This window comes from Saccostrea echinata, unplaced genomic scaffold (assembly GCF_033153115.1).
Source record: "Saccostrea echinata isolate AGI-Se365-2 ecotype Australia unplaced genomic scaffold, CSIRO_AGI_Sech_v1 ptg000040l, whole genome shotgun sequence".
Lineage (NCBI taxonomy): Eukaryota > Metazoa > Mollusca > Bivalvia > Ostreida > Ostreidae > Saccostrea > Saccostrea echinata.
The window spans coordinates 6,134,456-6,147,918 of NW_026889789.1; the positions used below are offsets into that span (position 1 = coordinate 6,134,456).

The window sequence follows — 13,463 nt, forward strand, 5'->3', positions numbered from 1 at the left end:
AGAACAATTCACTTGCCCGATCGGACAAGTACGTCGACAATTTCACCTGCCCAAACTGAGAATTTGCTTGTCCCGGGCAATCGGACAACCATTAATGTCGATCCCTGTAATATACATAATTTATATTATAAGCGAACCCAAATATACCTGTAACTTTCATTTTCACTATATAATATCACGCCATTTTGTTCTTTTTCCTGATTTTTTTTTCTTGGTGGGTGACCACCCCCTTAAGATAACCCTTCTCGTACTAGCACTTTGCGCCTGTTTTTCGGCTCCACATTAGCCTACACATGAACAGAAAGGAATATACGCCACTGTAGAGTATGGGAATTTTTGTAGCTTACATTTACTAAGATTTATTCTTAAAGAAAAGTGGAAAAATTACCTATGACAGATATTTCATTTATACTTTTTTGTCCCCTCCTTTCACTGAAAGTGGGGGATTTTAATTTCGGTCTGTCTGTCCGTCTAGCTGTCCGTCTTTCTGTAACACTTTCGTTTTCCGAGCGATATCTCGAGAAGCTTTTGAGCTTTTTCATGAAATTTTACACAACAACCCCCGATGGCCTAATGAAGAACCCTATTGATTTTGAGGTCAAAAGGTCAAGGTCATAAATTCTGTCTGATTTTTTTTTACACTTTCGTGTCAACCCGATATCTATTTCGAGAATCCTTTGAGCTTTTGAAATGAAATTTTATACCATAATTCCCTGTGGCCTAAAAAGAACCCCTATTTATTTTGAGATCAAAAGGTCAAAGGTCAAGGTCGTTAACTCATACATTCTGTTTATGTGTTAAACTTTCATTTCGGGCAATATCTCAAGAAGCTTTTGAGTTTATGCAATTAAATTTCATACCATATCTACCTATGGCTCCACCCGCCCTTCTTTAAGTGTATGCCACCCCCCCCCCCCCCGCCCCCTAGATTTCCGCATGCCCTTCTTTTTTTCCTTAAGCGGAGGACACAGATTCTCTGAATTGGCTAGTTTTCAATGAATTTGCATAGACTTAAGTGTTTCTAACAAATATTTTGTGAAGACAAAGTTTCCTGTTATAAAGCATGTTTGAATGCTATGATGTCGTTGTCTTACTTTTTAACATTTTTTTTTTATTTTAGTAATTGTTTTCAGAAACTTGAACAAGAACATTTATTATTTATGGAATTTATATTTATATACTAAACACTGGTATTTTAATTTCTGTATCACGATACGTATTTCATAATCACATTCCGGTTTACGGAAATAATCCCTCATCAACCCTCCCCCCCTTTAAGGAAAAAAATGGATCCCTTTTTCAGGTAAGTTGAATTTTAAGGAAAAAAATGGATCCCTTTTTTAGGTAAGTTGAATTTTTTTTTCTCTGGCTGCCCCCCCTCCCCCCCTTTCAAAAACGATGCTATGTCACTGTGCTGGGGGGAGTAAAATGTTAAGGGAGAATTCCATATTCATGGAAAAATTACTTAGGATGGTTGATATTTAGGGGAGGGGGGGGGGGGGCTCAGTGACCATATTTAAGCTTTTAGAGATGTTCATTCTCAAGAAACTTATTGTGACCAACGTTGCATGATCGATACATCTAAGGATATATATAGTCTACGCTGAGTAAAATAACGCAAGGTTCCCTGTTTAGTGTACACTTAATTATCAATGTCAGACAGTAAAAAATTATCCCTCACCATCCCCAGGCGCGTAGCTGCCTACACGCGAGTGCGTACACATCATTTTTCAAACAAACGACTAGGGGAGAGAGAGAGAGAGAGAGAGAGGTTCAAAGAAAATATCTCATAACCATCCAACAAGTATTCGTATTTCGAAATAAATTTTGTGTAAAACTGTTCCGATTTCAATTTATATTATTATGATTGTATAATAAAATAATAAATCATTGCTCAATCCCAATACACTATTTATTAATTTGTAATTGTTCTTTAATACATTGATATTGTTTTGAAAAGATTATGAGATCAAACACATCGCTGAATGCTATGATCTACTATATATCTATTATATGTATATATGTTTTATATGTTTATGTACTTCATGTACCATTTACATGGTTTTTGAGTGAATAAATTGAATTGAATTGAATTGAACTAGTATATAATTTAGAATACAATATTTTTTGTTTAATAATTAACATTTAGTATACCCGCTTTTGAACCTGTATATGATATCAATATATCGTTTAAATATTAAGCCTAAACTTCATGTACGATAAGTTTCCATGGAAATTTTAAAGTTTGTGTTAAAATAATTAATATTACTACGAGTATGTCTGTTATTTTGTTAACACAATCTATTTGGCATAATTTTTATTTTGCAAAAAAAAAAAAAAAAAAAAGAATGAAATATTTGGTAAAACTCAGGAGCTTCTGGGCACTCATCGGCAGTTTAGGGGGGCCAGGGGATGCCCCCCCCCCCACTTATTTCAAAACCTAACCTTTCCCCATTGAAAATGTTCATTGAAAGGGTGACCCCCCCCCCCCCTTTTGTTGAAGCGTAGTTAAACTATGGAAATTCGGGAAAGTATTAATAAAATTTTAATTTGTGAAAGTTAGAACCTACCCTTAACCCCTGCCGTTCTCTGCGTACACTTCACTTCCATTCTGGCTACGCGCCTGATCCCCCACCGTAAGGAAAATAAAGTTGGTCAGTATTTTGCAGAATAAGGTTTAGTTCCATGTTTAGTGTGCACTTTTTTGTTTTTATTTATCGAAGTCGCACAGCTAAAACTTATGTGCCCCAACTACTCCCCGTGAATACTGTAAAAAACCTAAAGGAAACTGAATAAAACACTTCAGTTATATTAATTTTCTTACTTGGTTTTCTGTAAGCTTTGTTGTCGATGATGTAAATGTCATTGTGTGGATGGAGGCCTATACAGGATCTCACGATGTCGGGTCTAGCGTGCACATTGTATCTCCAGATCCATGTCACGTGATCTACACTGTCCTGTGAGCTTCCTTTGTAATGTACAGTCTCCCCTTCTCTTCTTAGATCCATTAAAAATTCTTTTCTTTTATCTTCAGAGTCATTTATTATTTTGTTTGAAACATTCACTGTAGAAGAAGACGAATATTGTGACAGTGTTAAATTTATTAATTCAACTAAAATAAAATTAAGTATAAATAAACATGAAGGTACATCTAATCTCCGAAGAAATCGATTTAAATGATTTAATCACCATTTACTAATTTAGTTCACAATATTTTCACATGTACATATATCTATAGGTTGTAGAAGCAGTGTACAAAACCTATGAAATAAATAAAATAGTCAATATCTAAGGATTCATATCATGAAATATTTAGAGTAATGCTGACTTTGTCTTATTTATAAATATATCAATCTGCAGAATTCAATTAATTACTTGAAACATTTTCTGAAATCTGAAAATAATTACATATATCTTTACACTGACTTACATATCTGGTGTATGTCATCATGTATACTTCTGACCTCCATGGTGACGTGAGTCAGTATGTTCATCTGTAGACGGCGTATCAGTAAGTAATCAGAGTAACCAGTACTCAGTGAGTAACCAGAGTAACCACCACCAGTGACACACTTCTCTCCAGGTTTTCTGTTGTATTCCTCTGATCTCAGGTACACACTGGCTGTGTCATAACTACTGTAAAGGAATGGTATATAACGCTTTATTGATGCTATCCTATACATTGTCTCATCCTTTGTGTCCTCCGTTATCTTGTCCTGATCTTCCCAAAGATAATCACGTGACTTCAGTCTATCCAGAGTCTGCTGTGCTTCCTCACTTGTTACAGGATTCTCTTTACGGCACACTTTCTGTCGTATCTCATTAAGCATGTCCAGCCACTCTGTGTAAGTGAAGTCAGGAGGACCGGAGTCAGAACACAGAAAACAGAATAACACGGACACCTCGTCATCAGTCAGTGTGGAGAACTCATCTAGAATATAATGAGTAACTCAATATGAAATGATACATGTACATATATATAGTTTAAAGGCCCTAGATTATTTTATTGAAATTACTGAGTGAATACTTTTTGAGGAGTGGTTCTTATAACTCACTTCTTGTTTTTTACTTGGAATAAAATTAAGAGTTGCCTTAAAATTTTTCTGGTGATCAGAAAATTGTACCATTATATAGGCCAGATTAAGTTAAAAGTGTGTTTGAAATCACAAGTGAAGGCCAGTACAATTTATTAAGCTGTTGAGATCTCTCTCAAGCAGTTAAATTAAATTAAAGATTTTTTTTGATAGGATAACTAATTGTTGCAAATTCGATTCATGTATATTATCTTGTCATGGGCAAGCATAATGAACGAGATCCATGGGCGGATCAAAAGGGGAGTCGGGAGGTGGAAGGTTGTCCTCCTTACCCCCGGAATTTGTGGAGTAATTAAATGTATAAAGTAAAGTAACTAAAAATGGCCTTGGATCCCCCTCCCCTAATAGAAACGCAGATCTTAATTAAATTTGAAGGAAAGGTCACAAATACGGAGGTACATTTAAGACACGTAATTATTTTTTAAGATACCAGGAAAAATTTATCTCGAGAAAACGAGATATTATCTCGTGAAAACGAGATAAAATCTCGAGAAAACGACTTATTATCTCGTCAAAACGACATATTTTCTAGTTAAAACGACATAATACCTCATGAAAACGACTTATCTCATGAAAACGACATAATATCTCATGAAAACGAGATATTATCTCGTGAAAACGAGATATTATCTCGTGAAAACGACTTATTATCTCGTAAAAACGAGATATTATCTCGTGAAAACGAGATATCTCGTGAAAACGACTTATTATCTCCACTAGACAATATGTCGTTTTCACGAGATAATAAGTCGTTTTCACGAGATAATAAGTCGTTTTCACGAGATAAATATTTCCTGGTATCTTAAAAAAAATAAAAACGTGTCCTTAATGTACAACGTACATAAGACCGCGGAACATTGGTAATATGCAGCTTACAGTGTACGTCATTTCCATCTGTTAGTGTCAAAACATTTGATGATAGGTAATGAACTGGAGGAGTACCATCCGGCGCAGGCGTCCGCATGAGAAACAAGAGGCCCAGGGGCCACATCGCTCACCTGAGCACTATGGCTAGAAAAAAGCAGAAATCAGTTCAGTCTTGAAAGGTTGAAAAGTTTAAATATAAAAGGGGGGGGGTTCATGAATTGAACAAATTTGAATCTACATTATCTGAGGATGCTTCCATTTAAATATGACCAATCATGGCTTTGCTGTTCTTGAGTAGAAGATTTTTAAAGATTTAACCTATGTATTCCTATGTAAAACTTTGATCACCCATTGTGGCCCCACCCGACCCCCAGGGGTCATGTTTGAACAAACTTGAATGTACACTAACTAAGAATGCTTCCATATGAATATGAATATGCATATCATGGCTTTGCTGTTCTTAAGAAATAGTTTTTTTTTTAAAGATTTTTACTACGTGTTCCTATGTAAAACTTTTATCACCAATTGTGGCCCCACCCTATCCCCGGGGGTCATGATTTGAACAAATTTAAATGTACACTATCTGAGGATGCTTCCTTGTAAATATGACCAATCATGGCTTTGCTGTTCTTGAGAAGAAGATTTTTAAAGATTTTTTCCTATATATTCCTATGTAAAACTTTGATCGCCCATTGTGGCCCCACCCGACCCCCAGGGGACATGAGTTGAACAAATTTAAATGTACACTATCTGAGGATGCTTCTTGTAAATATGACCAATCATGGCTTTGCTGTTCTTGAGAAGTAGATTTTTAAAGATTTTTCCTATATATTCCTATGTAAAACTTTGATTGCCCATTGTGGCCCCACCCTACCCCTGGGGGTCATGATTTGAACAAACTTGAATCTACACTACCTGAGGATGCTACCGTATAAATATGACCAATCATGGCTTTGCTGTTCTTGAGAAGAAGATTTTTAAAGATTTTTTCTTATATATTAATATGTAAAACTTTGATCGCCCATTGTGGCCCCAACCTATCCTCGGGGGTCATGATTTGAACAAACTCGAATCTACACAATCTGAAGATGCTTCCATGTAAATATGATCAATTATGGCTTTGCTGTTCATGAGAATAAGATTTTTAAAGATTTTTCCTATGTATTCCTATGTAAAACTTTGATCGCCCATTGTGGCCCCACCCGACCCCCGGGGGTCATGATTTGAACAAACTCGAATCTACACTATATATATATATCTGAAGATGCTTCCATGTAAATATGACCAATTATGGCTTTGCTGTTCTTGAGAAGAAGATTTTTAAAGATTTTTCCTATATATTCCTATGTAAAACTTTGATCGCCCATTGTGGCCCCACCCGACCCCCGGGGTCACGATTTGAACAAATTTGAATCTACACTATCTGAGGATGCTACCATATAAATATGACCAATCACGGCTTTGCTGTTCTTGAGAAGAAGATTTTTCCTATATATTCTTATGTAAAACTTTGATCGCCCATTGTGGCCCCACCCGACCCCCAGGGGTCATGATTTGAACAAACTTGAATCTACACTACCTGAGGATGCTTCCACACAAGTTTCATATTTTCAAGCACAGTGGTTCTTGAGAAGAAGATTTTTTAATGATGCCATTAATTTTTCACAAATTCTTAATTATCTCCCCTTGGAAGAAGGCATGGCCCTTCATTTGAACAAATTTGAATCCCCTTTACCCAAGGATACTTTGTGGCAAGTTTGGTTGAAATTGGCCCAGTGGTTCTTGAGAAGAAGATGAAAATGTGAAAAGTTTACAACAACAACGACAACAACGACAACGACCACAACGACAACAACGACGACAGACAACGGACAAATTTTGATCAGAAAAGCTCACTTGAGCCTTTGGCTCAGGTGAGCTAAAAAGCATTGGATTGAAATTCTACCTTGAAATCCAACTCAGATACGCTCGTAAGCACATTGATTCTGATTTATAAAGAGGACAAATGATTTCAGTTTCGCAGTAGCTTAAAGTATATATTCAGAATTTTCTGCGCAGTGTTTTTAAAAAAAAAATTAAAGAGGACAAACTTTAGATTCTTGTTGGGGGAGGGGAGTAAAGATCTTGAAAATAAATAAGAAAGTTTTCGAGTTTTGACACATCCAACCAGGCACGTACGTAGTTTCAGGGAGACTGGGGGGGGGGGCTACTTTTTTCCAAACTTATAACATTTTCCTATCGAAAATGCTCAAGGAAAGGCTGGGTTTAGCTTATAGTAAAATCATGGTAAATTTGTATATTTTATTAAATTTTGTTATGAAAGGAAGTCATAAACATAAGGGTGACCCCTCCCCCCCCCCCCCCCAAAAAAAAAAAAAAAAAAAATTCTGGGTCCCAGCCTGTAATTGATACTGGTTTTAGTAATTCAAAAACCCTAGCTAGGCACAAGTGTATTGTCAACACTTTTCTGCTCTTTCGTACAATGTGAGGATCTGGTGGTTCGAAAATGCTCTCGGAGTATTTCAGTCATTATATTTATAAAATAAATCAATAAAAATGACACTGAACCCTTCCCCGAGGAAACACCCATGACATGTGTGTCTTTGAAAGATTCCGAATAAATTACTAAATTTTTCTAATGTTCTATATTAATTCTATACACTGCTAAAGCAACACAACTATCTACAATAAAACTCGTTTACTACGAACACGGATATAGCGACGTTTTTTGCAATCCCCGGCAAAATTCTTAACTATTCAATGTAAAATTTTACAGACATAACGAGCTCGGATATAGCGAATTTACGGCTGTAGCGAACTGATTTTGTGTCTCCTAGAAGTTAAATATAACAAAATTTACATCTTTTATAACGAAGTTTTAAAGATCTTATTTTTTAAAATATTGAACTGATAATAATTTTGTAAGTATAAATATCTGAAACTCAATTCATTCCAAAACTTTTGAACTCCACGATAAATTTAATATTTTAAACTTCCCTTAATACATTTGATAGTCATGCTTGAAGGGAAAAAAAAAATGATATAACGAATTTGCTATATATACTTTAACGAATTCGTTATACAGTACCCGCATCGTTATTCTTTACAATTCTATCGTGTCCTATCGTGCGTTTATCCTATCGTATCGTGCGTGTATCCTGTCGTATCGTGCGTGTATCCTATCGTATCCTATCGTATCGTGTTTTGCGTTTATCAGGTTTTGCGTTTTCTATCGTGTTTTCCGTTTATCAGGTTTTGCGTTTATCGTGAAGATCGTTTATCAGGTTCTATCGTGTATCGTGTTTTGCGTTTATCGTGTGCATTCGGAAACCCTCGCTTTTTATCTTTACATTGCAAAGAAACACCCGAGATATCTCGAGTTCATCTTTCGTTTTGTTAATTTATTTAGGATTAATCTAACTATTGAACAAAAAGAGAAATTAATACTCTAACTCTGGTATATTTTTTTAAGAAAATAAATAAATAAATAAACGTCAAGTACCGTCACCAAGCAGAGAGCATAGATCGAAAGTCAAATTCTATTTTTGTACATGAAATAATCGATCTACTATTTAGAGTTGTTGTTTTTTTTTTTAAATTTGTTGATATGTAAGAAATATTTTTGTCAAAGATAGAAAATAATATTATAATCCCTTTACACAGTCAGAGTCACAAAAGCGAGACCTTTATTAACTTTGTTTTGATAATTATAGAAACATAAAACATTATAGGTATGTGTGCAAAAAATAAAGTATGAATAAAAAAATATCAGTATCTTTATTAAGGCTATCCTTTTTATCAATAACGGGAACATAAATTTTGTCTATGCGCGCAAGTTTTGTTCCTTTGTATTATTATTTTTCTCTGATAAGTATATATTATAATATAGATGTTTGCCATTCATATTTAACTACTGCATTTAGAAGATGTAAAAAATAAATAAATAAATAACAAAACCACACAAATTTTTATTATACATCTTACCTACTTCGGCCGAACATGAAGTAATATATACCGTACATGTAACTTAGTGACAGGTGGAAGCGCTCCCGTGACAAGAGAACTGACACCTACCTGCCTAATCAGTACACTGTCTTCTTGTCAAGTCAAGACCCCCCCCCCCCTTTCCCCTACATGACCGGCCCGTGTGTATTCAACGTAGACATGCATACAAATGTACCTGAACTCTAGCTCTCACCTGGTGTCAAGTATTTACCTTGAACCCTACTGGGTTTCAATGAAATGCATCTACTTATTTTCTGGATATTGTTCATAATTTTTATGAACAACACTTAATTAACAATTAAAGATTTTATACTAAGAAAACTGGTAAATGTACACTTCCGTTACAGATTAAAAATTGAATAATTGAATCAAATAAAATATAGGCGAGGTTTGTCCTCCAAACTCCGTTGATTTAGTTCATTTGTATATTTTTATGTAATTTTTATAGGTTTACAGTCATAAACATGATTGGTGTGATCAAATAAAAAAAATGTGCTTGCGGTACTTCTGGATCTTAGGGTTTTCTGTGTTGTCTGTCGTTGTTACATGTAAAGGCGTCTCAAAGATACATGAAAAAAAAAATCGCCCGGTTCTGCTTTGATACACAAGACTGGTAAATACCTTATATTTAATTTTATTCGTGTTTATCGATTGCATATAATACGTGACTATATTGAAGAAGTCAATATATATTTTAATTTTATTTATTTTTTTTTTCAGGGGGAGGGGGCTTTTTGAATCGGATTTTTTTTGGGGGGGGTTATGACCCCCCTTCCCCGCTGACTGTGCCTCAAATGGGGGTAAGACTTTCATAATTTACAAAGTTTTGTCTAATTTTGCCGATGTCGTCCTATATAAGATAAGTTTTGTAACAATTATTACAAAGTCTAATAGCAATAATTGACAATTATTCAATCCGAAAAAACACTTGTCAAATTGTGGAAATTGATTTATTATTTATTTTTTGTGTGTGTTCTAATATGTTGTAAACAAGTGTACGTAACCATTCAATGTTATTTAATACAAAGTTTAAGTACCAATAAATATATTCATATACATTGTAAGCTTAGTTTACACGTATCTATAGTAGATACAAATTCTGTAATTGTAAACGCTTATAACACAAGCACGCTAAGAAAGCAGTGTCATTTCTTTGGGGGCGGCCGGCTGGAGGGGGGGGGGGTCTAAAAAGAAATGTTTTGAAAAGCAAACAAAAATGGCTAAAGACATTATTATTGTCGATGGGCAATATTATATAAGCATTATATTACTACTGTATACTACACATGCTGGTACACTGTAACATTTTTTTTGTTTATACGACTGCATGCTCCCTTCTAGCTTAATCTTACAGGCCTATAAAAATACCAAAATAAATACAAAAGAATGGAAATGCGATATTTTTTCGGATAATAGATGATGACAGATCTAGTGACGTTTATTAATTTTATTAAATTCGATTTTTTTCGCAGGTCTCCTTCCTCATATATACATATACAATGTATGTACTTGGAATGTACTTGGAATATGTAAATAATTTCTATGTGCACGGGATATGTGTGACATATATATTTATATATAGGAGAGATTAATTATTCACAGTCCAGAGCACGGTCTGCCTCAATGCAACTAGCAATTTCAGCAATTTTAAAACTTAAAAAAAAAATAATTAATTTATATAAAATATAAATCAAATTCGTAAAAACTTGGAGGAGAAAGCATCAACCTTAAATTAAAATAATTATAACAATAATCCCCCCCCCCCCCCCAAATTATGACTAGTATTTTTTTTTTTTTTTGGTTGTAAGATTTGAATTATTAAATACAAACTATTAAAGGCGATTTTGGATACTTTGCAGACTTCTAGCAAAAGATATTGAATCCAAATATTTCATATTTTTTTACATGTTTTTCCGTAAAAATAATCAATGTTTGTTATGAATTTCATAAGGTTTTATTTGTTAAAATAATGAATATATTTATAGCGTTTCATGAATTTATTGCACTTGGGTGTAAAACTTCGCTTGTCTACGGACTCAGAATTGAAATTTAATGATTCGAAGGAATTTTCGACATTTGTATAATTACACAAAAAAATCGCCTAATTTCCATCATAGAGAAATTATTCTTAAAATAATTACAGTTTGAATTTGATGTCGATCAATTTTATTGACAAAAACACCATATCTTTTACAAAGCATAATAACTTCAAATGTTTAATCATGATAAATTAAAAATGTTTTATCATTTCGATTTGCGGCTTTGTAAGTAATTAAAATTATCATACTATAGTATATCAAAAAGAAAACTTTTCGTCTTGTCAAAAAACGTTTCGCATTTTGAAACAATCCTATCAGGTTTTGCGTTTATCCTATCGTGAAAATCGTTTATCAGGTCTATAGTGTTTTGCGTTTATCGTGTTTTGCGTTTATCCTATCGTGCGTGTATCCTGTCCTATCGTGTGTGTATCCTATCGTATCGTGCGTTTATCCTATCGTATCGTGCGTGTATCCTATCGTATCGTGTATCCTGTAAAGAATAACGATGCGGGTACTGTAAGGATATAACGAATTACGGATTTGCAGGTCCCCAGAACTTCGCTATAACCGAGTTTTGCTGTATATAAATGTGATTGAATTATTAATACATGTATTTGTTTTATACTCTAATGGATATAAACATGTAGCTTCATCTATCAATGAAATGTAATCTTTGTTTCTGTATAATTGAAAAGCTATTTTAAAGAAGATGTTTAAAGCTCGGCAAATGCATTTCTTTTCTTTTTCTAGATAAATGCTCACCTGATATCTTTGTCTTCCACTCGTCGTAATGGCCCACGAAGCGTAAATCTACGAGAGAAAAAATACCAGAATTAGGCATTTCAATAGTCCAATTCATTCATTCATCTTTTATTTTCTCTATAAACTAATAAAGAGTGAACACTTAAATAGCCATACGCCATATTATTTTTCACAGGGTTATTTTAAACCCTTCGTATTCGTTACACCTGACTGTTTTTTACCTGGGGCTCGTAACCATATTGTAAAGAGCCATAGCTGCCTTTCCGAGGACACGACTCAAGAATGTAAAAGGAAATCACTCGTTACTATTTATAGATATACCTTTTTCAATTCCAGATCAAACGATGTAATATGCTTAGAGGACGAGTGTTATATTTTCATAATTGCAAGTAATATGACAATCATTTCACTTGTTCGATACTCTAATTCTGAGACAAAAGATTTAGAAAATCATTAAAAACTAGAAAATCTGCTGTTGCAAGCAATTTTATAGCGTATGACACCCCGAACTGAACCATAAGCTGCAAGATTGTTCCAATGCTTAAAAAAGTGATTATATGTAGAAAAAGCCCCCTCCTCCCTTTCCACACACAAGCTATATAAAAGTATATGTTATTATAATTTATATTATTATCTGAAAATTGGTTTTGAGAGACCTGATTGGTGTAAAATAAAAAAAAAATTCTCTGATATCAGGAATAACAAGAAGGCCTTCCGTAGAAGACGGAAGACATTTAGTTAATTAACAGAATACCAGGTTCACGTCAAAACACAGCTGAAGCAAAATAATTCCTGAATTTTCCTCTTCAAATCGGGTATTTTTACATAGGACAGGGGCTATTTTTTTATATGAGATGATAAAGTATGTGTAAACTTTCTAATAGTTTAGCAAAATCATAAACGTACATTTCCGGTGTACTATATATAAACAGTAGTGATGAGGCCTTCAGTCAAGTGCGGGAGCGGATCCCAGTTCAAATTAATAAAAACGATGGAAATTAAAATTTTAATGATACTAACTATCATTGAATGAAGTTATTCATATGCAAGTAATCTTTTAACAAGAAATTGTGAAATACTAATGAATACAGCTGACAATCGCTACTTTTTAAAGATAATTTAATTGTAAATAAAATTATCAAAAATTCTATAGACAAACAGAAGAATACTGAATGCTGCTAAAATATCAGATCACATCAGCGAAACTAAAGTTTATTCATGGAACTCCTAAGATCTTCTTCCATTGTAAGTTTTATATCTGTGTATTGACCTATAGCTGTCTTTAAAAAAAGTGTGTGTGTGTGGGGGGGGGGGGGGGTTAAACTATGACATGGTCTTCTATATTTGAAAAGAGGAAAATAAAAATAAAATGCGCCCACCAGATATATACCATATACGTTTCTATGGCATTAGGAAGGTTTTCCGTCTCCTAACTTTTATCTCTACACTTCGTTCCATGTATACTGAAGCGCTTCAGTTCCCGTAAACTATTTAAATGAAAGTAAAATGAATAGTTTGTAGTGTTTAAGAAACGTTGGTCCTACGTTTTTTGGAAATTCTAAGATATTTTATTTGTTCTAAATCATATCAAGAAACTGGTAATATATATAAGCTGTATAGATTAGCCTTTACGTACCCTAGGAATATTAGGGGAAAAAAATTAGGAAGACAAAGAAATTGAATAATTTATAGTTTT

The 13,463-nt window shown here is 34.0% G+C and overlaps 1 protein-coding gene across 1 annotated transcript in view; it reads right to left on the reverse strand.

Moving 5' to 3' along the window:
• LOC133200553 (uncharacterized) overlaps positions 1 to 11,846 on the reverse strand; it is a 44,669-nt gene extending 32,823 nt beyond the window's left edge. Inside the window, exons 1-3 of the mRNA XM_061336336.1 lie at positions 11,768 to 11,846; positions 3,431 to 3,931; positions 2,825 to 3,064 (exon numbers count right to left, since the gene is read on the reverse strand). Of these exons, the coding sequence (XP_061192320.1) occupies positions 2,825 to 3,064; positions 3,431 to 3,931; positions 11,768 to 11,846 (820 nt within the window). The remainder of the gene's footprint in view (positions 1 to 2,824; positions 3,065 to 3,430; positions 3,932 to 11,767) is intronic.
• Between the last annotated feature and the right edge of the window lie 1,617 nt (positions 11,847 to 13,463).